The sequence below is a fragment of the Passer montanus genome, unplaced genomic scaffold (genome assembly GCF_014805655.1).
Source record: "Passer montanus isolate IOZ18808 unplaced genomic scaffold, ASM1480565v1 scaffold31, whole genome shotgun sequence".
In the NCBI taxonomy this organism is placed as follows: domain Eukaryota; kingdom Metazoa; phylum Chordata; class Aves; order Passeriformes; family Passeridae; genus Passer; species Passer montanus.
Window position 1 is genome coordinate 11,147,875 of NW_024367819.1, and position 24,645 is coordinate 11,172,519.

Consider the following 24,645-nt stretch of genomic DNA (forward strand, 5'->3'; position numbering starts at 1 on the left):
TATTTTTTTCAAACCTAAAAGAGGAAAAGGTTAGTTCCTGCTAGCTTGTCTGTATCCCTATAAGAAACCTAACTGTAAATTCCATTTGGGAAGTGGGTAACAGCTGGGGAAGATCCGCTTGTACCCACTGTGGCTTTTGTAGTCTCTGTAAAGTGGCTGGGCCAAGGCAGCTGTGAAGGTCATGGTACAAGAAGGACCATCAAGGAATTCATGAAGATAGAGGGAGATGGAGAAAGGAGGGAGATAAACACACATGCCCCCAAGTCTTCCTGCCAGCATTCTTTGCCTGAAAAAGGCTTTCCTGCCTGCCCCTTCTGGATTAGCAGTGAGGGGTACATGAGTCCTGAGAATTCTCCCCTTCAGCTTGTAAGTTCTATTCCTGCTTGCATTCAGGGGTTCTATTTACTTAATTCCTTGCAGTATTATAGAAGTAAGATGGAGAAACAGGGAAACATTCATTAAATATTTTTCTCCAGAAGATTGTTTTGCAGTCCTATACCAAATTGAAGACTGCATAATGAAGCTTTGGGGGGCATATAATACCCACAACAGAGGTACAGAAGGGTGACATATTGAAATAATCTAATGGAAAATGCAGATATAATATCTTGTATTTCTCATTTGAGATACAGCTTTCCACTGAAAACTTATGCATGCCTAACTTGATAACTTAAAGATGATTCAGTAGCTAACTGAGCTAACAAATACAAAAGCACAGTCAAAAGTACCACTGTAATAAAGGTAGTGATGGACTCTTCTGCTCTTATGTCCCAGAAAGCAATTTGTATTCAGGGAATCTCCTTACGCATATTTTGAGGAGCTTCAGGTAAGTTCAAGATATAACTCCTCACAAACACCAATCTAGTTGAGCACAATGCAGTCCCCTGCCTTCCGTGTGAGAACTCATGTTTTCTCTGCAATGGTGGTTTTTTTCACTCCTCTTTTTTGTCCTCAGCGAGACAGAGCACAGATAGTTGCCTACTTCCTGAGAACACAGTGATCCTCACATTTTGGGCTGCGGGTTGTGTTTTTCACGCTCAGGCATAGGATGGGAGCTAATCAGATAGCCATGGGCAGCTCTAGCAAATAGCACATTTGCATCAGCAGAAGGTTGTTTCAGCAGACTTGCTGGGAAGGTTTTCTGCAGCATGCTACCATTCTGCCCTACTGACAGGCACTGCACATTCATTTGACAAAACAGATGATAATAGAAAATGAAACTTTTAACGTTCTATTCTTAAAACACTTGAGAAGCACCTTACTCTGAAGGTGTGAGCCTGTGATTCACATCAGCTTTCCATGATGAATTTGAGGTAAAGGAATTTGAAGCTATGGATGAGCCATACTTCATTTATCCAGGTGTCAAGGAGAGTTCTTAGAACCACTCTAATGCAAGTGACAATCTTGATGACTAACAGGATTAGTTATGTGCTCAGAAATGATCAGCCATTACAATTTTGGTTTTTTGTGTTGGACAAGTAGCTTCAGATTCAAAGCTGACTTTTTCTCTCTTCTAAATGAACAAAGCATCATTCATCAGTCACAGATTTTTTTCATTTTTTCCATTTGCCTCACACTTAGTCCCACCATACTCTCTGGGTGTTAGTATAAAATTTAGGTGCTTTATGAATCCTGGGTTGGGCACTGCTGATGTACTCTCTTTGGCTTGGTAGCAAGAAGGAGCTGCAACTTGGCAGTTCATGGGAAAGAAGGCTTCCTGATATGTTACAGCACATTAGGACACACATTTGTTTGTTTCTACCCTGAAAATCCACCATATTTGGTGAAAACACAATGCAATGTCTTATCCTTTGGAATATTTGAAAAGCACTTTAAACATAAACTGGGCAGATGCTTTTAAAAAGATTCTTCCAAGTGAAAGGCACTTATACTAGCTAGGGCATGCAACTAGGAGCAGAGAGGAAGTTTGACAGAAACTTTGCATGCTAGACATTTTCATATATTCCATAAATGCTGAGATGGCAGGAAATGCCAACAATGATAGCCTAAAGAGATCATTAACCCTTACAGGAGACCAAGTTTTGATCACCCTCTGAATGCCTGGCACCAGTTTTCACAGCACAGATCTTGTTCTAGTTCCATATAATTGTGTGTCCTTTGTCCATTTTAGCTCTTGCTGTTGGTGTAAGACTGAGAAAGGGAGTGAATTAAGCTTGGGGTTTTTCTAATGCCATTTTCTTCCAATTTTTTTGTTGGGACTTTTTTTATTCTCATTTTACTTTGTGGCACAGGGCTACTGGAAAAGAACCTCTGTTCTAAACACTGCACAAACACTAACAGAAAACCCCAAAGAATTTACAGTCTAATTAAGGCTATATATATATACATAATTGATTAATTAAGCTTTACAAGTCCTAGCCAAGGTAAGTGTAAGGTAGGGCAGAATGAAATGTAATCAATTCTGCTGTGCAATCTAAACCGTATGCAATATTCTGGAGACCAGAGAGCAAACTTGTTTTTCTAACAGATGCAGCAAAACAGTCTTGTGCGTTCTCCTCCAGGGTGCAGTGGGGTTGGTTTGGTTCAAAGTATTCAACTTTGTTTTAAACCATATCTCTTCAGCGTGAAAAATAGGATTGAAAATTATAAAGCAGGTAAGAGTAAATAAATTAAGGATTTGGTGATTGTACATGAGGGAGTAAAAGAAATATTGTCAATGCATTATTAGATCACTTGGGGAAATCAGGAAATAATTAGTTTCCTGACTTCTAATTAGTCTAGATCTTAGTAAAGAGGAGCAACCTACTATATCACTTGGACTTCTGGAAAAAGAGGAGGGCTGATTCCAAGCTCTGTACCTGACGTGGAAAGGCAGAAATCCTGGGTTGTACCAGTGCAGTGAGTGAAATTTCAGCCTGGTGCTGATGTGACAGAAGTGAGTGAGGCTGGTCTTGGGAGGCTGGGTAGCTGAAGATAAAGTAGGGACATAAGCCCAAATTTCAGGATATCAAATGCATACTCTGGTCCAGACTTTTCTTTATACTGAGATGCTTCTGAAGACCATTTGCATTTAAGAAAAAATACTCTAGCAATTTTGTTTTGGAGTGAGCTTTCACACCTCATAACTGAACGTGTATGAGAAGCAGCTGAACTGGAGATGAGAATTTTCAGTTTTAGGTCATTTCCCACACCAGAGGTACAGGCTGAGCCCCTCTCTTCTCTCCTTTCTCAGACCACTGATTATTTTGCCATGCTGGCCTCAGTGTGGAGGATAATTAAGAACTGCTTTGGCTATTAAACAGCTTATATTTTTTTCTTTCCTTGAGGTAGTTGCCTTTGAGATTTTTGCATCTCACTTGGAACAGAATGATAGAATAGGAAAAAGTTAGTTGAGGATAAATAAAATTTCTTTCCTGATTCTGCATCAGTCTGAGGAAGAAAATGTTACCTTATTGACCTTGAACAATCCTGGATAAGGAAGAGGTGGCTGAGGGCTCCAAGCATTTGCTATCCAGTATTTTATGGGTAGAACCAAGGTTTATTAGACTGGGCAGTAATTTTACCTTTATATAATTCTGTGGAATGTGTCACAGACTATGAGTAGCATTTTCACAAATACCTAAGTTACATAATTTTTTGGAGCTACAGCTTCTGCTTGCTCCATGGTCTCTAGTCTTCTTCTGTGGAACGCATACCGGGAGGGTGACCAGTGCACAGCCAGATTTCAGCTTTATGAGTTGAGGGGCATGTACCTGGATTAAGGAATCACTCAAAGCAGCAAAATGGCTTTTGAGTTCCCCATTTAAAAAAAAAAAAAAGTCTTATCCCCATTTAAAAAGAATTGAAAAATGTGCAGATAGGGAAGTAAGGGCACATGATGGATTAAATGCCTTTCCCATGGCCACACAGGAAGTCTGTCACTTAGCTAGGAATTAAACCTAGATTTTCTCAGTCTGAATCCAGTGCCTTGCCCCCATTTGAGGCTGTAAAATTTTGTTTGTTATCAAATTCTCTGTAGGCTGAAGCAGTAGGACAGTGAGTGTGAGAATGAGAAATATTAGAGAATAAATACTATTAATAATTGGTGAGAAACTGAGAATAGTTCTGGATCAAGTATTACCCATTTCTTTTGCTATTCAATGTTCTCTTTTTCCAAGTTTACATCAGCATAAAAATCCCCTTGTGGTATTGTTCCTTAACCAAACTGCTTGTGCCTTTCCCTATGGCTAGGGTTGCAGTGGAGCCCAATGCTTAGCTGTTTCCAACTGTTCTGGTTTGACAGTAAGTAACATTATGACTGGATTGGCAGAAAAGTGATTCTATTTATGCCTATTTTGCTTTACATTTCTCATCCAAAGTCAAATAGAAAAATTACATCAACTTCCCGTGGAGAACCTCCATGTCTATGTTCTCTCTTACCATGTTCATTTGAGTTAACAAAAGGTTATTTTTCTTGAACTGCTGCATTACTGAATTTTATCCTTGCAAATGCTGAACTACATCGAGAGGGGTTCCATTGAAGTGAAAACCAGACCAGGACCAGTAAAGCCAGAAGAAGGCAGGTCATGCCCCTAAAATCTGAAACAATGAAATAAGCAGAAGCCCATATCTGTAGTAGGTAGGATATGACAAGCTAGGCAAAATCTTCACAGTGGTCATAGTTCCTCTCACATTAATGTACTGGGTATTTCACAGCTTGGTTGTTGCCAGCCCTACAAGAGCAACGCACTGTGCAAACTCTGCCCTTGTAGACTTGAGGTACTGGTGCTGTACCTGTAGGCAACTGGGAGAGCAGTAACAGCTGCAGAATGGGACATGCAGTGCAAGCTTCCAACAGTGATTCCATCTCAGGGACTGTTGCCATTCACTGGAGGATAGTGATAACTCCTTCCTATGCAGGTAGGTAGGTAGTCCCACATATCTTAAATTACATTAACTTTAGCTGAAGAAATAAAACACTGCTCAAGTGGCCCAGAGGATATTTTCTAATTTACAGAAAAATGGTGGGGAGAAGAGCTGAACCTGCTGATACTCTCTGTTCAATAGTATTTCAAAGAAAGTGAAACCTTACTAAAACCCATTTCTTATCACCTCCGGACAGCCTCTTCTGTGGGCAATAGCCTCAAATGGTTTTGACAGTTCTTCTACTAAGGTAGCTTTTATGCAGTGAGGAACAAATATATATACCACAGTACACCTTTGTGTAACACTCCTGTCTTTATTTACATGCAGGATTTCACCACTATCTTCCTGAGAAAGTACAAAATTCAGTTAGCCACCAGACAAGACAAAAACTGGAGCTTGACTCAAATATTATGCATAGTTGCCAGTGTTATGATCTTTATAGAGGGTCATTTTTCACGTTTTTACTTTCTACTTGTTCTTTATCAGACAAATTCGTGCTGAAAAGTCCCTAAGAAATGGAAGAGTATAAAAAGCTGGTGTTCCCACTCTGTTCTTACAGAACTCCATGCTCTGTTTTGTATCTATTTTGCCTGGAAATGAAGAAGAGAAAAGCCTACATGTGAATCTCAAACGTTTTCTTCTCCAGCCAAGTTTCATTCTGAACAAGTGGGACACATGATCTCAGTGGAAGGACTTCCTAAGTTGTCTGCTCCATCCACTGCCAGCCAGGCAGGATTGCCCAGTTAGGCAATCCCTACTCTGCTTTAGCCAATTTCCGTCTGTACTCTTCCATCACTCTGTGCCCTACGGCCGCATTCAGCAAAAAAGGCCATTGTCTAATTGTGCCTTCGATATGAAGGTAAGGAAAGGGCTGGTTGTTAGTTCAGGTTTGGAGGAGTCCAGCTGCACACAGAGAATCACAGTTTGGTGCCTGTCTTAAAGTAGGTGGAGAAGGGAATACATGTCAAGTGTGTGAATGTCAGAGAGGAATAGTAATCTGGAAGACTACTGGAGAGGCAAAAAAGGGCTAAATCTCTCCTCTCTTTTTTTCTTAGTTACTTTTTTTTAAAGCCACTAAGTATAATTCCTGGTCTATGCTTCCCTTTATGTCACTTCTCCATAATTCTTAGCATTTCAGTTGGGCTGCTATCTTTTGGCTGCTTCCTCTTTTCCTGCTTTCCTACATTTCATTATTTGCCCTTCTTCCTCTTAGAGTACTTTTATAACAGAGTGAGGAGGATGTGGAAATGTTACAAGGTGACACCCAAACTGCAGTGTCACAACTGCAGTTCTTTTGTTTCGCCTCCAGGAATGAAAAGAAGCAAACCAGAGTGGAGAGGCAGGAGTGGGTAGGTGAGTGAAGGAAGGGAGTGATTTATAAATAGGTTACCAGTTTGGTAACTTGAGATAATAGCTTTCCACATAGTTAAAGGTAATCCCAAACTGAACCATCACTGTGTTCTTGAATGCAAATGAGAGATGCAGGCAGTGCCAGTGTAGAGGCCTCTCACAATACTGCTGCAACAGAAATAGAGTCATGATGTGTTTTTGAACTTGCCTGTAGAGATGAAAGCTGAGCAGAGATCTAGACCTGTATTGTACACAGTTCTTAAAACTGTCCTTTCAAAACAACAGACAAACAAATACTAGAATTTAAAAAAAAAATTCTTTTTTTCAAAAGAAAAACTGTTCTTAGGGCCCATGTCTGTATGTGAAGTAAACCTTTGGAAGATAACATGGTTGAAAATGAGATGCTGTAGCTTTCTTGAGATATCAGGCAGGTGGAAAAACTCACTCTCAAGGATTTTTTCCAGCTGCTTCCCAGGGCACCTATTAGTTAGAGGTGTTTCTCTTCTCTTCTCTTCTCTTCTCTTCTCTTCTCTTCTCTTCCTCTCCACTAGAGAACCTTTCAACTTGAGCGAATTAAAATTACATCATAGCAACTGGTGTAGGAGTTGATCCAAACTTCTAGACCATGACAGATGCTAAGAAGATAAACAGCTGTGGGTAGGGAGGAAATATGTCCAGACTGCTCTTTGCGGAAGGAGTTAGAGGAACAGTAGGTAAAGGTTTCCTGTTAAGCCAAGGGGACAAGGGAGAAGCTGTAATACCTTCTCAGCTATGGCTGCAATTGGACTCAAGTTTCAAAGCATTCTCAGTGTGGGTTTACTTTTTCTCCACTTCACGGCCCAGCACCCCACCATGGGAAGGTCAGGTTGTTTTAAAAATCTGAATATCACTAAAATTCAACAATATTTAAGCTCTCAGATAATTTTGATACTTCAAAATTGCTCTCCACTGCAACACAGTTGCTTCCAGTCTGTGTAGCGCTGCAGTGGACCAAGGATTTCAGAGTATCCCTCTGCTGCAGACTGGAAAGCAATAGCTGAACCATTTCTGGGATTTGAAATGCCAATACAGGTCCTTTTTATTAACTACTGCAGTACTGATCAAGGTCCAGGTTATACCAAACAGAGTTTGTGAGGAGGTAACAAATGCCTGCTTGCACATGCAGGTTAAACAGATGAAGCTTCTGAGACAACTGGATTATGCCCAAGATTCAGATACAGAGCTTGAGAAAGTGGTCTGATTTCTTAGTGGATCGGCATTTTCCAGGGTGATCTGTTTTCTGATAATCTAGTTTCATTAGTATCTGAAGTTGGGGTGCCACAAAACATTAGTTGATTTGTAAAAATCTTTCGCTGATAGACAAGTGTTAAAGGAATTGGAAGGCTTACTGAAATGAGTGGAAGAGTGTTTGAACACTAGTTAGACCTTATTGGATTATTCTGTTCTGTACTTCATCCAGAAATAAAGCTTTTGATGGGATAATTTCTGTCACCTGAATTATATAAGTTTCTGGTGTTCATAACAATCAGTTTTGGGCTCCTTGTCACAATTTAGTTGAGTAATTGGAGCTATTGGAAAATATTCAGTTTAAAAACTATTATTTTGAATGACTCGTCCCTTGCTGGCAAGGTGTTGTCTTGGATGACTTGTTCTCTACAAGTTAAGAAGATGTTGCATTTTGATGTAAGATAGCCAGCATGGTGATTGTGACTGTCAGAAGATGGTGATCTTGACTGGGTTTACAGTGAATTTCAAACGTCAGATTACTGATTCAACAGAGGTAAAATAATTTTAAAACACTTTTTACACTCACCAGCCTTAGATATTGCTGAAGAATTGTTCAGAGTTTGAGGAAGTTGCATCTGAGTGGATTGCCTCCCTCTTCTGGAAGCATGGTGATACCTGCACCAGAAACTCAGCTAAACTTCAACTCTGCAGCATAGTTACTTTCTGGTTTTGGAGACACACTTCAGGAATAGGGACTCCTAAATTCAGTAGTTTCAAATCACAGATGAGGTGTGATTGCAGATCAGAATTAGGAAGTTGAGCTAGGATGCTGTAATATCTTTTATATATAAAATTATTTAGTCTTAACTTCTGACATTTTTTCCATGTCTTTCTGAGAAACTCATATTTTTAAAATATTATCTCCTTCATCTTTTGCAGATAGCTAATGGAATCTAGGTTTTTCTCTTAACACTGCACTCAAAGACCCAAGAAAACAGTATTCGACTTTACAGTTGTTGTATGACTCACAGAAGAGGCATCCAATGTCAGGGATGATTTACCATAGCCACAGTGTGGTTAAGGATGGACTCTGTTTAGGAAAGGGAAGGTATGCTTGTTTTTCCTGAGGTAAAAGCAAGAAAAGTGCAAGCATGGAAAATGATATAGAAGTGAGGAAAGACAAGAAGTCTCTTAAAAATATGCACTAAACTGAGCTTGTAGATTTTCAGAATAATCCAGATTTCTGAGTGCATGCAAGTTTGCCAGCATCATTTGGGGTTTCTTGCCATTTCAACATAGAGGACTGATTGCCAGAAAGGGAGTACAGGTTGAGGTAGCAAAACATTGTCTGTGATACACAGTGGGAAAGAATTGGTATTGTCCTGATATTTTTCCCCTCAGGAGCTATCAGGTATGTCCATATTCAGAGAATTTCTTTGAGATTTCTGTAGAAAAATATTTGCCTCTTTCCCAGAAGATGTAGATTAGGATTTCTTTTTTTTTCTGGAAAGTTGAGTACACTCTAATCAAGTAAACAGCAGTTTAGATTGCAAAACTTTCTCATAATATTTCTAAAATTCAAAAAGAATAATCTTCAATAGCATCTGGAAAACAACTGAGCACTCAGGGTTAACAAACCTAAAACAGGCTTCATAATTCAGCATCAACTTCTTTGCACAGTCCTCAGAGAGAGCATCTACTTTATCACTCATAAAGTGATGACTGTATTTTATTTGCTTTAGTCTAAAATAAGCTTTCGATATCCCTGGGGTTTTTTTCCCCTGTGTCATATGAGGGAGGCACAGAAGACTGCTCAGCAATTTGTTTTTAAAGTAGGCAAGATAATAAAATTTTCATAGTGTATTCCCTCCCAAGTGCTGAAATGGCTGGGTTCCTCCCCATTTCATCCTCTGACCTCTTCTCAAAAGAGGACATTGACAGTGCACAGCTTTGGCACAACACACAAAGGCACCTCCCCAAACCTAAACACAGCTGCTTGGTCTAAATTTAGATCTACTGACCCTTTGACAGCTATGGGGAACTATGTACATTGGTGCAAAATGTTGCTCAAGGCATCACCATGGTAGCTGAATGGTCCCTGGAAAAGTCCCTGTGTCCGTTCACTGATAGTGAAGGCAGAGCACATTGTTAACACACATGCACTTGTTAACACAGATGGACTTGCAAGGGCCTGCCCTGAGACAGGGTAGCTCTGTGCCACTCCAGGCACAAAAATAAGGATATGCAAGCAGCTTACTGAGTTGGTACATGACAAGGGGAGAGTTTGCAAAAAAAGGGCTAACTTTGCATTCGGGGCAAAGCAAATTTAAGTTCTCTGAAAGAACATCTAAAATAGTTAATCTCCCTGCCTTTCCTTGAACCACAGAACCAAGGGCTCTTCATTGCTGCCAAGTGGTATTTTTGTTCTTCAGGGCAGTGACTTTTGCCTTCATCTGGTACCTGACCAATACCCTCTGTGCATATTCAGATTTCACAGGATTTTCTCTTGGTCAAGCAAGCTTAAAACTTCCCTTCTAACTACAGGCCACATTTTTTATATGTAACTGATCACCTTGTCTGTTTTTAATTGTGTTTCTACACTTTTTAAGACCTTTGCCTTGTTAAGGGATGCTCACAGTAACTCGCAGAAGAGCCTAGCTGTTTCTTCCATCTTGTGGAGCTTCTGGTCTGCCTGTTGAATCTCAATATAGTCATTCTCTTCCCCAAAACACTAATCTTTGCAGGTGCATACTCCTTTCATATTCTCCCAGCTGCCACGTGTGACTGCCTTTAGCTAGAGCTTTGTTGCATTAGTTGAATATGTGTCAACACCCATGACTTTCACTAAAACTTTGTGGAAGGATTAGAAAAGGGAAAAACCTTATAAATGTTAGGTTATCATATATCTGGGGCTTTGCTGTTCCTGGATAACTGTTGCTGTGTGGGGAAGAGCGCAAGCTGCAATGATTGTGCCTGTAGTCTTTTTGAAGAATGCAGCTTTGGAGGTTCCAGTCCCAGGACATAGGCATGTGTGTTCACGGACACACCTGTGTGAGCTGAGAATGTTTTTAAGTATGGTAGTTTTTTTACCGCACTGTTGTGCATTGTTACTTAAGATTACTTTGCTCCTTAAAAATTTCCTGCTAAGGGCCCTTTTATTACTCCCTCATCCTTTAATGCCCATATTAAAAAAATCTGGTGAAAGCAGAAGAGACAAAATATTTGAGAATGAAAAGTGCTATTATTACTATAATTTGTCAGCAAATTTTTCTATCCATTTTGAAAGTGTTCTCAGCTTACTTCTCAAAGCAGAGAAGTGTCAATAAAGCCTGTTAACAGGAAACCTGCAGCAGTTCCCTTAGCTTCTCCATCATGCAGCCAGTAAAAGATGCAGAGCATTTCCAGTCTAGGAAGCATGGATTACATATATATGTAGAACTTGAGAAACAGGTTTAGTGTGGCATTTCCTGACAGTGCTCTTTCTCTTGTCTTTAAAGTCTAGTTTAACTTGTAATTCAGATGATGAACATCAAACACCAGGTAGTTAACTGTCCTTTAGAAAAACAACTTGAATCCAGTACAAAACGTACCAGGAAGTGTTACAACAAAGACAAAAAATATGAACTAGACCAGCCCCTTGGTTTGGTTACAGATCATTTCCTACTGAAACAAAATTTAGAAAAGTGTATAAAAGGCACGTGTCTTCAAGTGTATATTTAAGGGCATTATTTGAATCTGTCTTTAACCAAAGCATCTTTACTTGTTCTTTAGAAAATTCCTCAGGTAGCTAACAGGACGCTACTGGGAGAATGTACAATGGAGCAAAAGCCACTTTTTCTACCTAGAGAGGACATACTTTTGTTCACTTGTTTGATTCTGTACAGTTTGATTTCACTGCAGCCCCTAGAAAAACATGTTGATGTGCTTTGCAATGCAGTGAAGCACAGTTCCCTGCTCCTTTCTGCTGGGGACAGGCTGTGCATGCTGACAGGCGCTGGCGCTGGCTCATGGGGTGGGCACCTCCCCCAGACCGCAGCAGGGAGAAGCTGCAGTCATGGGTGATGACATGGGTGGAGCTCCTAACACCAGTTGTCCCATGGGAGATAGCTTATCTGTGGACGCCTGTGTTTCTGGAATAATATCCATTTGATTGAAAGCCAGAATTAGAGTAGGGAAGAAATTGGCTGCCAAGGGCTGATTGGCACTTGGAGTCAAAGGAAGCAGCATGGACCCTGTAGCGAGGATCTCCTTATCCATCAGCACCAGCCTCTCTACCTGAAGGTGTGTCCCAGCAGTTCCTGCTACTACTCTTCCTTCTGTTATTTTTGTTTCCCTTTGAAAATACCCTCTAATTTTCAGCATTTTACACAGAGACACACCACAAATGCTTGATTGACACTGCCAATGTAGTGCTTATGTAGAAAGGAGGGAGCAGAAGAGTAATTTTTAAGAGCAATTGGGTGCTTTTTCTGTAGCTAAATAACCAGTTAGTTTGAACAGTCCCATCTCTGTTCTGTTGTGCCATCTGAATTAGACTGAAGAAGAGCTCAAGGCATTGCATCATGATTCCTCTGCCCAGACCTTTTGTTGTCATTTTTCACACCCACACAATTATTCTTGTCGCTTTAGAGCTCATAAGGGAAAGAAACTATTAATGGAAACATAATTTAACTTAAAGAATTGGTCATCGTTGGTTGTTGTCAAGTCTGGCTGGTGAATAATGCCTCCTTAAATATTCTCTGGAAAGACAACTTTCATTTCTGAGAATGGCATCCTACACAGTGCAGTGTTCTTGTGAGGTGAGAACACAGCTGATGCCACAGTAAATGACCATGATATAAAAAGGAAAGGGCGAAGGAATTCAGTGCATAAAACCAAGTAATAAAATTTTCGTATGCTGTTACAAAACAGAATAGCTGTTGTGTCTTGTATCAGAAATAACAGGTGGGATTGCTGACAATATTGTTTTCTGAGTACCTGTGTAAACAAGAAGAGATCCTGCTGCATTTATTGACACAGGTTGGCATGATGAGGTGATTTATTTTGGCCTGTTAAGTGGGGTTTCTTCATCTTATTCTGCCTTTTTAGCAACATTTTCTATTGTTTGTTAGAAAGGATGGTGTTAATTTTTTTTTTTTTCTCACCGTTACAGAGATAGGCTACTGTTCAAATCAGTCAGGTAGGATTGCTGGTTGAATAGCTATGGTGTCTTCATGAAAACTCCTGGATTTTAAAGCTACAATTTAAGCATCAGCTAATATCTACAAAACACTTCTGACTTGATTTGGAATAAAAAGTGAGCCATGAAAACAAAAAATTACAGGCACCCAAACTATTTGCGGACACTCAAAGAGAAATCTCTCTCTGCTCTTGGATACAAAGTACAAACAAGACATTGCATGACACAAAACCAAATTATTTGGATTATTTTCAAATAAAGTCTAAAGGATAAGTTCTTAAAGGCAGGTATATGCCACAAGATACTGTTTAGTACTTACTTGGATAAAAGGTCAAATCCCATTAAAAATCAAAGAATTCTATTGTTTAAATGCCTCAGAAGCTTCAGTGTGATTTGTCTTTGTCTGCTACTCTTTAAATGTCTTTGTTAGCCAGATCTTATGCTTTTTTACTTCTTTAAAAATCCCATTGGAGAACAATATGACTTGGGAGGTGAAAGCCCCATTCCAAATAGAATTATTGCCCAGGTACAGAGACCTATGCCATTGCCAAAATCTCACAAAACTGAAATCATTTTACAGCTGGGAGGGCCTCTCATAGCTAAAAAAGAAGGTAAATTGGCAGTGGATTGTAAACAAATTACTAATTGTTCAATGCATCTTTTTTCCAGCTGCCTATTTCTCTGTCCTTCGAAAGCCACCCTCTACGTCCAGTTTCCCAGGAGGTCTGTTTGGTTTCTCCTTTCTGCTTACTATCAACTCTTTCACCCATTGCAAAATGCCTCCCTTCCATCTCCATGTTTCTGAGCTCTTCCCAGGGAAGCATGATGCTGTCTGCTCTCACACCATCCTCCTCTCATGACTGCCCCAGCCCAAGTCTGATGTGGAGCCAGCAATGCTGCTCTTCAGTGATAAATTATATCATCACCTCTCTCCCCTTTGACGTGTCAATTTATTTTTTTTGCAAAACTTGAGTAAATCACCTTTAGCCATAGAATACTGAACAGATGTTTTAACATTAATTTAAAATGCTCTTCAGAAAATCCCAAGCGAAATTTCCAGTAAACATGAGACCACAAGGGATCCAGCAAGTGCCCTGCTTTTTGGGTAATTTTTCCATACTCTGGATAGGTAAAAAAAGAGTGGGGGAAATCTATCAGTTCAGTGACATCAAAAACTCTACGCTCCTTCCACAGAAAAAAAGGTTTGTATTAAACACCCCTGAATTGTGATGTGTACAAAGGGAATAAAATACCAAGCCTTTTAAGGTCACCTCCAACCAAACTGAAGTAAATTAATTAATGAGTAATTTCTTAATGGTGTTAGAAGAGCCAATGAGAAAGTATTACCATGAGTTATTTTAAAGCTAATTAATTAATGCATATGTGTGTACATAGTTATGGATGCGTACAGAATTTTTTTCTGCAAAAACTGTATTGGGTAACAGTTTCAGAAACTGGTATAAAGTCTGAGTACATTCTTAATCAGTGCACATGAAAAACATGGTTTACAGGTATTTTTCTCATCATAGTTGCTCCATAAGTGATTTCTCCACTGTAACAAGGGAGGGACAAGAATCACTCTCACAAAAGCAGAAAACACTGATGGTTTTTATTTCCAGTATAAGCCTCCAAGGGAAAAAAAAAAAAAAAAAAAAAAAGAAAGTATACTCTGCCTTCCCTGTTATTTAGACTTAATAAAAGTCCTTAGCATTTTTACTGGAGTGATTTCTCTCTCCTGTTGTGTCTCCTGCATCAGTGGGGCTCTTTTCACTAGTTCTTGTATTGCAGACAGATTCACAAGTACTAAGTTTGAACAGGGAAGGATTTTTTTTTTGTTAATTAGACCGATAAAATTTCTGTGAGGACCCAGGATGAGTCAGGTGCCCTCAATGTCCACCATTTCTCACTGGCAAAGTGAACTCTGCACGTGAACTGAAGCCCTGCCATGAGTTGCACTGCCAAATAGATGCACATCCTGGGTACTCAACCTGGTCTGCAAAACGTTGAGCAGTACAGCTGTAGCAGCCTAGGACATAGCTGTGGAGAGCTTTAGTGAATATGGGCTGGATCAATATCCCTGTCATTGCTTATGTCGAGTAATGAACTCCAGCATTACCTGTATCAGCATGCCCAATGGCATAGTGATTAGTATGTGGCTACTTATAATATGCAGGGTATAATATATTTGGACAACTGTTCTTTGATTATACATTGTGAGGACAAGCCTTAGAAGTACAGACCAAAAATATGCCAACATACAGAATAAAAATACGTAAATATGTAAACCTGAACTCCCTCTTCTTCCATTGCATAAGACTAGCAGATCTAAGAGGAAAACAACACATTTTCACTTTTTATAACTGCAGAGGCTAGAAACAAGGATATGTAAGAAATTTCTGTCACAGAAGAGGGCATATTGGCAAAAAATTATTTCTGAGAAGCTGCACTATAGGGGCCTGCATTGACCCTTTTGAAGCAAGAGTTAGCAAGAGTTCCTCTTGACTTCAGCAGGAATTACTGCACAAGCAAGGGGAATACCCAAGAGCTTCTAGAAAACATGATAAAACTTGTTGGCTGCTTTGGAAGAAAAGGGCATTTTCGCAAATGGGAATTGTTCTAGACGAGTCAGGATTCCCCTGCCAGCTGTCCTTCTCTTGTTCCTCCTTCATCCTAAACTGCTTATGTTGCTTCTGTGATGATAGTTTTGTCTTTCTCCTAGGTATTTATCTTATAGCAATAGTGCCATCTTCTTTTACATTTACTGCTAGCAGTACCACAAACCAGCATCCTGTTTGCCTTCTTTATTGCAGCTGCATACGGGGCAGAAGGCTTTAGGGACTTTCATGCAATAATTCCCAAATCTTTTTCCAGTAAGTATACTGAAACTCAGTTCACTACAGAGCATTTCCATCTAGTTCCTACTTTTATGATTTTTGCTTGTGTCATTTCATTTCTGAGTAATGTATGTCTGTCTGCATGCACTTAAGTAGTTTGATCTTTTTGTTTTGTTCATGTGTATTTTGTTTTAATGTAATAGAAAATCTGCTTCAAAAGCCACCTTCTCCAAATCCCTGGCAGGCAAGGAGCCTATAATTGTTTAGTAAAAATACATATTTATTATTCTTATGACTGAAAGGAAAAAAAATGCATGTAAATTGTGGAAAATCTTGTCATATACTCAAGCCAAATATTTCTATTACTTCCATTTGCCATGGTGAAAACAGCAGTATGAGGTTGTAGCCCGTTCAATTTGCAGAATCAGTTCTGTTTAATCAGTCATGCCCTCTTTTTAAGTCATTGTTTGGCCATTGATTTTTTCTGTATATCACTAAATTATTTCCCTATTTAGAACATACATTTTAAAGAAAAACTGCTATTTATGATATGCACTTATTCTGGTTTGCATATGATTTCTATTAAAATGCAATACTTGAAAAAACTTTAAAATACCTAGATTGGTAGACTTTTTAAAAGGTGTCCAGTCAAGCAGTATTCATAAATGTGAAGACCTTTAGGCTTTTGTTTCCCAGTAGGCTTTTGAATCAGATACTCTTGTCAGTTACATCCATGCAGTCCTTCTGGGACACCTGTGATGTTGCAGGATGTATCAGAGAAGAGCTTGGACATCCTCTCATTTTCAAAGGAATATCAAAGTCTTTCAATCTCTTGAGGTAATTATTGCCTGTAGCTTTTTGTTATCACATTGCTATACCATCACTTTTCAATAAGGTTACCATAAAACTGTTGTTCCACAGAAGGAAAAGACCTGGACTTTTTTGGGTGAAACAGATCCCTCATATTTTTAGCTACCTACTGAAGTAAACTCCTTTTTTTGGGGTGGCTTGGGATGAAGGTAGATGAGGCTTTTCTTATGGAAAATAAGATTTTGGGCAATAAAATGGTCTTTTTCAACCTAATGAAGAAGTATTTTTTTCACCAAAATCACCAGACTAGAAAAGAGGGAAATAACAGCAAAGATTATTTTTTCTACATGAAACATCATGCAATCCTGTGGAGAGAAGAGGAATGAATACTAGCGTGAAGTTGTCTGAATCTTGACCCTTTTCCTTAATGTTGAAGTTTGATATATGATATGTGTTCATATCACATCAAATTTACTAGCCTCGATTGTTATCTCATGTTGTGAGGCTATGGCAAATTCACCTAAGTTCTCATTCTGGCTGCAAGAAGTTGCCACTTATGGGATTACAATGTAAAGCATTTATCCACTAAAGTCGTAATGGTTTTCCCATTTTTTAATTGGTTTTTAATCATGACTTTTGATTCTAGTAATCATCTCCAATTACTCAGCAATCCTAATCTTGCTGTCCTAGAAACACAACTGTCACTCTTATAATTTCCTTAAATTCTTCCTTCCATCCTTCTCTACCCTGCTTTCTTTATCAGTGTTTGTACTCTGCTTTCCCATTATTGTTGCTCATCCTATAGAACTGCAAACCAAAAATTTGGAATCAGTACAACCCTTGGAATCTTCCTGCCAAGTGGAGAATGTTGCATTTTCTGTTCATTTGTATCCATTGAGTTGAGTTACTTACTTTGACAATTGTTTTGGACAAATCTCTATGAGGTGGCTTAACTTTAACTTTCATTCCAATTAGTCTGATTGTCAGAATGAAAGCTAGAAATGCAAAAATCTCAAGGCAACAGAGAAACAGACTTGTAATATTGTTTGGGTTCTAAGCTCCCTGGATGCCTTGTATTTGTTTTACTGATATTCACTGTTCATTGCTCCATGTGTTACAAACACATCACATTGCCCGTAGAATTATAGTTGAGGTCACAGCATTTGTTATTTAGTGATATTGTACCTTCTGTTTAGAAGTTAACTCCTTTCATGTGATTGTTTCTTTGCCACATTATTTGTTCTGTAACCAAACTGAGTGGCATCCTGTATTGTTTCTTTCAGCTGGTAATATTAAAATAGAGACTCAGAGTGATGAAGAGAATGGGCGTGCCTGTGAAATGAATGGGGAAGAATGTGCAGAGGATTTACGAATGCTTGATGCCGCAGGAGAGAAAATGAATGGCTCACACAATGGCCCAGGCAGCAAGGCTTTGTCAGGAGTTGGAGGCATTCGACTTCCTAACGGAAAGCTAAAATGTGATATCTGTGGGATAATTTGCATCGGTCCCAATGTGCTCATGGTTCACAAACGAAGCCACACTGGTAAGGCCTGACATAGTTTTTCCTGTAATTGACAAGAACTGGCCACATATTAGTAAATAAGACTTATATTCTGTATCATGCACATGGAATTGCCTCTTCTAAGGTAATGCAGCAGTGGTGAGCCTTTGGAACTCAGTTATTTTAGTACATCCTTTTAGCCTGCAATTGAAACTTCTTCATGGAAGTCCATCTATTGGACTAGAAATTGTGCTGTTTGTTTGATTTGAAACAAAAAATAAATAAATAAATAAATAAATATTGAAAAATCAAATGTAAAAGAAAAGTAAAGAAGTCTTGTTTAATTTCTAAGAAATTTCTTAGAACTAATGAAGAAAAACCCATTTGTAGCTAACTCTGAAATTAACCCAGTTGTAATGTTTCCAACAAAACAGCAAAGCTCATTATGGATCAGTGATTATAAAAGTGATTGGAAAAATACTTATTAAAACAACTGTATTGACAGACTTAGTCAAAAAATACTTACATTTCATGTCCAGTATTTCATTAAGTAAAAACAAGTATTGTCACAGGTCAAATGTGCACTAAAGTGTTTCCACTGGGGCACTAAAAGAGACGTAAAGGTTTTGTGTTCCATAGGGATGGCTTTTCATTATATAGTGCTGTGAATATTCTTTTTATCAATTGTCTAATTTTGATTAGTCTCAAAAAGGGCCAAAGACGAAGATGCTGAAAAAAAATGAAAAAGTAAAGAGTAAGTCTCACCTTGCCTAATATAAGATGTCTAAAAATTAGGCTTCCAATCTAAACTTTAATGTCATTCATAGCTAAAAGAGAAGAACCGAAGTGTACTGTTATTTCACAGCAATTGCTTTAAAAATAAATTTGGGATTTGGCATTTTTACATGAATATTGCAATGAGAGGGAATTTTAAAATATTTTTAAGGTAAGAATTGATCTGTCTTATAGTTACATTTGACTGAAAAAGTTGTGCCAATAAACACATGAATACTTTCTTCCTCCATATCCTCACAGTCCTGCTTAAATAACTTTCCCAGAATTACTAAGTAGTGAGATTAACAAAATGCTTTCAGAGTTAAAATGAAGAGGATTCATGAAAAGCCCCACAGTGTGTTCCATTGCCCTCAGTGTTACTATCTGTCACAGGAACTGTGCCTGCTCAAGCTATGGAAGCGTGCAATCTGTTAGTGTAACATGGGTTAGCCACGTTCAGAAGCAATGCTGTTACGTTGCCTGCTTCAAAGTACTCTTCAATTCTATGTGATAAATCCCTCTGTCACAGAAGAGCAGACAATTGTTGGAAAAGTCACAACTAGTACTCAGAAGAGAGGCTGTAGCCTACTTCCAAGATATAACAAAGTACTTCATGGTTTCCTTTCCTTTCCTTTCCTTTCCTTTCCTTTCCTTTCCACTTTTACAATACGGTCCTTCAAAAATTGATAAAATGACTTGTATGTGCAACCCATGGGACGAAGAGGATGCTGTAGTGGTTGAAACAACATGTTGCAACTTGAAATGCACTTAGAGGTAGAAGTTTTTGTGCTTGTATAAGCAGACTGCTCTTTTGTTAAAAAACCCCCACTGTTGCTGGATCAGAGGGGCTGTTTCAGTACGGTCCTTTAAAAATTGATGAAATGAACACATAAAATTACTTGTATGTGCAACCCATGGGATGAAGAGGATGCTGTAGTGGTTGAAACAACATGTTGCAACTTGAAATGCACTTAGAGGTAGAAGTTTTTGTGCTTGTATAAGCAGACTGCTCTTTTGTTAAAAACCCCCACTGTTTCTGGATCAGAGGGGCTGTTTCAGGTCCCTAAGGGTCCTTGGCAGTGTTTGCACCAGGACTAAAAGGCCTGTGTGAGAACACACCTGACTTTAGGGAGGTGATGGGCACAGCTGCCTTTGTTTCTAATGAGATCCTTGGTACCCAGCGTGCTGTCTCTGAGCATGAGGTGGGCTGCCTGGTCCCTGTGACAATATCCCCAGGGGCCACCTCACTGGGTGCCTCCCCACAGACCTTCAGCTCCCCAAACTGCTTGCCTGGCAGAGAGACCCATTTACCTGCCAAGGGTTCTTGGGGTGCTACCACACAAAGATTGTCACATGAAGCCTTCTTCGCCCTTCGCAGAGCTCTTGCCTTGCCAACTAGACACTCTTTTTAATAAGGGAATATAGTTCAAGCCTACAGTGGAAGCACTCCACAAGAGGCACTTTGCTCAGGACAACCCTCTTCTTTTACACTCAATAAAATAAAAGGGTGGGAAGTTTTGTCCCTGGGTCCTTCCATGGAACGAATGCCTTTGCTTTCCTTCTCGTCTCATCCTCAGCTTCTCTCCTGAGCCGCCTCTTTGAATGAGCTCAGGTAGTTTTTCAAGGGCTGGCAAAGGAGTGGAAGTTCAGAGCTGGTAGTTTAAATTAAAGGGATGTCATGGGGAAACAGTGGTGACTGCTTTTCCTTTCAGCTGTGCTGTGAAAATTAAAGTCGAAATGGGATATACTATTACAGACATTTAACTGACTCTGCTGAAGCCCATTTCAATACATGTCTGGTGAAGGAATAAGCCTCACAAATGAATTACTTTGCTGCTAATTCATGTAAAACCTGAATATGCAGTGAGGTTTTCTTAAATAAATATTTGATAAGTGAACAAAACTCTAGCACACTAAAGTGCCAAAATAAAATGACTGCCTGACCTGATAAAAGACGTAATTGTTTTTAATGAATACACCTGCCAAGTGCAGATATGCGGAGCAGCACCTGACATTTCTGCCCTCTCCTGTCTGCAGGCAGCTGTACAGCACTGACTGCTTCCTAGCACCTTACCTGTTGCTTACAGCTGCAGAGCAAATCCCAACTCACAGATGCCCAACTCTTCTCCCGCTCCTTCCCTTTTAGCACATTCATTTCCTCCATCTTGTCACTTAAACTTGATGTTTAAGAAAAAGGAGATCTTGAGTGGAGAAAGGAATTCTTGTTCCCTGATGCTGAAACTTCAGGGTATATTCAGTGTTCCCTTGCTCACTGTGTATATATCTGCATATTCATGCATATCTGTGTATGTGTGTGCAGACATGTATATATTGCCTCATATGTACACTAAGTTAAGTCAACAGTTAGTTCACTTACATCTTGTTACTTGGTTCTGAATGTCTCAAATTTATTTAGAAAGAGAGCTCTGTAGGTCTCTGAGTGTTAGGTGATCTTGTCATTGTTTAAGAAATTAGAAATCACATTCATTTCCTTCATCTTGTCACTGTCTTGCTTGATGTTTAAGAAAAAGGAGATCTTGAGTGGAGAAAGGAATTCTTGTTCCCTGATGCTGAAACTTCAGGGTATATTCAGTGTTCCCTTGCTCACTGTGTATATATCTGCATATTCATGCATATCTGTGTATGTGTGTGCAGACATGTATATATTGCCTCATATGTACACTAAGTTAAGTCAACAGTTAGTTCACTTACATCTTGTTACTTGGTTCTGAATGTCTCAAATTTATTTAGAAAGAGAGCTCTGTAGGTCTCTGAGTGTTAGGTGATCTTGTCATTGTTTAAGAAATTAGAAATATTTTAATTAAGTTTATAAGTATTCTTCACTGAATAAGTGGTCCAGGGCCCAAGCTCCTACTAAGGCTTGCAAATCACTGCAGTGGTGATAATGGTTGATTGAATTCAGGGTCCCATTGCAGTTTTTGTTCCTGGGCCTGTATTTGGTCATGACTACATGCCCAGGACAGGTATGTACTGCTCAGACCTCGAAAAACCAATACACTGTATAGAAAAAAAACAGTCATTACGTATTTTTTTCTTTCCATCCTTTTCCATCCTCATTTTTGGAGGTATCACCACGCCCAGTAACATTCCATCAGTGGCTGTCAGCATCCTGACAGGTCTGGGAGTTTTGTTGATCTCAATAAAGGAGGCATTCCTCACCCCAGTAATTGTAGCACAGTTAGCTGAGGGCCAGCCAAGCTACATTGAGCTTCAGGGTCTTTTGGTGACAATGTCGTTCTCCTTCTACAGCAATATAAGTTAAGGCTTCCTTACATCTGATCCCACTCCAAGTTCTGTAGAAGTATTGGGAATGCAGCAGTGTTGTTTGAAATGCTCCACCCATCTTTTCTGCCTAGTACAAATCTTCACCCTGTGATTGGGAGAGCTGTAGGCTAGAGATACATTGCATTCTTACTTTGCTTTACATTTAATTCCTGGAGTACTTTTATGATTCTTGTTTTGTCTTCTTACAGTCCTCTGAGTAAAAATAACAGAAATGAATGCTAAAAAACTGCTTAGTAAGAATTAACTATTTCTTCTGAATATGTCCTCCTTGCTGAGCTGACTTCTTCCATTTACTGTTTCGGTCCATTTCTGAAAAACACTTTCTGCACTGAGTAACGGCCCCAAAGATTAAGAAGTTAAGTAGAGAGACACTTAGTTTTTTTCTCTTCTCCCTAACCATACCATGCATGGCTTATGAAGTACATTTCAAGGTCCTGTAAGGCTTATGCTGGCATTTTTGCATGTGTATGTCACCCTAGCTGAATCAGATGCAGGTATAGTTTAGCTGAACAGAGCTACTTGACAGACAAAGAAAGTGAGCTCATTTGGCTTTACAGGCACTGTGTTGCTGCACTTGAAACTGACCAATGAAAGTGTCTTGCCATAGAGGGGATTCATTTGGTGTTTGCTGAATGCTAAAGCTGCCAGCCCTGATGGCAGAGATTTCATGTTTTTGGGCTGGGACAGTGCCACTGTCTAATTGATCTTCAGCTGTTCTGGTGCATTACCCAGAAGTCAAAAATTATTATGCTGCTCGTATATGGACATAAAAGGTCATCCTAGGCATCCAAAATAATATATGATGTTTAAGTGAGAGAGAAGGAAGAAATTGTTTTTGTTTTTCTTTCTTTTAGTATGTTAACTTCAGCACTGAAATATTAAATACAATGTTATTGTTGCACAAAAAAAAATATAACTAAGAACAGGTCATCTTTGGGCTCTTTCTAATGTTGATGCACTATAATTACTACAACAGATTGAACTGATGCCTAAGAGAAACAAAAGTCAACAAATGTCTTTTAAAGGCTAGTTTGACTTAGTTGAGGACTATACAGAAACAGGCATACAGGAGGAGTTCTTGCTGATAGAATGCTCTTACATATAATTTTTCTTTTGTAATCTGGTAAAACTGGAAATATTTTTTTCCAGTGATTTCAGGAAAGTCCTCCTCAATCTTAAATTTTAAAAAATACAGGAAAAAAAATCAAAAAAATCCCAAACTAATTAAGTATGCTGATTTTAAGCAACACTAAAAAGCAACAGCAGCCATATTAATTTTTGCAAAGGCTTTGATTCACTTCCTTGATAACAGGCACCAGTTTAGACAAATCAAGGCTGCATCTCTTCAAGTTTTTCCATATCTGTCCTAAGTGTAAACTATCAGAGCCTGTTTGTGCAGCTCCTCTGTTCATACCTTACCTATAGAAGGGTTGGGACTTAGACATAGAAGTACAGAGCTTCCTTTGCACTGTCTTAACTTCTGTGATTTTACTCTCTAGCTTTCTCTCTTTTCTCTGTCTCTTTCCTGATTTGGCTGCTTAGGGACAGACAGGTAATGGAGAAGAAATTGAAAGGGAAAATACAGGGAAAATGTAAATGAAAAGAAGTTATTATAACTGTTATAATGAAGTGCCTTTCATTTAAATATAAGAATGTAACGCTGAAATGAACTTGTGATCCTGAAATGCATTTTTAATGAGTTTCCTTTTTATTTTGCTGCTTCAGTGGCATATTTTAAAGACCCTTTGAAAAAAGCCACATTAAAAACCCCACCAAATGCCACAACATGCAAAATTGGATATTGGTTTATTCCAAAACTGCTGATCAGGAAGAGTGGCTCTTCAACACAAAATGTTGCAGTCACTTTATTTAAATGAGTTTGAATTTGCATTGTGATGTGCCATTCTGATTTAGAAAAAAAAAATTAGATTTTCAGATCAAATTGACCCAGCCAGTGAAGCATTAAGAAACTGGCAGGTTTAGTCTGAAAGCCTCATGTTATATCAAACCTGCAGCCGGTGGAAGTCACAGAGCAGCAGTGAGAAAACAACTTTCTTCCTGAAATCTTTCTCTTGTTACCACATAAAATTTTTTTGTTCTCACATATTTTCTCCTTCTTCCCATAGGAGAACGCCCTTTCCAGTGCAATCAGTGTGGAGCCTCCTTTACCCAGAAGGGCAACCTCCTGCGCCACATAAAGCTGCACTCAGGTGAAAAGCCCTTCAAGTGTCACCTGTGTAACTACGCTTGCCGCCGCAGGGATGCCCTCACGGGACACCTGAGGACTCACTCTGGTAAGTGAAGGCTTGGGAATAACCTTACCTGCTGAAGAGATGGGGGTGGCCACCAATCTCGAAAGCTCTTCTCACCCTGAGTAGCCCCATCTTGGGGTTAACCAAACTGTGAGCTGGCCACAGCGTGTTAGCAGCAAAGAAATGACTAAACACACCTCACACTCACGACCCTTCACCAGAAGAACTGGGTTTTTTCCCATACTTCTTGGCTGATTCAAAGTTTCTGTATTAGAGTTTCATCTTATGAGCCCCGTGTGAGTAATCCATTTCATGGAAGTATGAACTTGACTTAAGTTGATGAATGTTTTAGGGTTAGAGATAATATAAAGTTGAAACACAGTCTTGTATTCATCTTCAGCCTAAGGAGTGAATACTGCTAGTATTTAGCAGGAATTATTTGTTGCACGTTGCTAATGCAAGTACTTTGAAAGAGAGACTGGGGACAAGGCAGAGGGTGGGAGAAAGAAAGATAATCATCTTCCACAAAAGAGGACACTCATGGA

General features: G+C 39.2%; 1 protein-coding gene across 8 annotated transcripts in view; it reads left to right on the forward strand.

Annotated features, from left to right (window-relative positions):
• IKZF1 (IKAROS family zinc finger 1) overlaps window positions 1–24,645 on the forward strand; it is a 70,055-nt gene that overhangs the window by 30,674 nt on the left and 14,736 nt on the right. For 6 of the 8 annotated variants that reach the window (XM_039714866.1, XM_039714865.1, XM_039714864.1 and 3 more), the window contains exons 4-6: window positions 15,433–15,492; window positions 17,550–17,810; window positions 23,975–24,142. In XM_039714866.1, coding sequence (XP_039570800.1) covers window positions 15,433–15,492; window positions 17,550–17,810; window positions 23,975–24,142 — 489 coding nt within the window. The remainder of the gene's footprint in view (window positions 1–15,432; window positions 15,493–17,549; window positions 17,811–23,974; window positions 24,143–24,645) is intronic. The other 2 variants (XM_039714863.1, XM_039714868.1) reach the window with 2 other exon arrangements.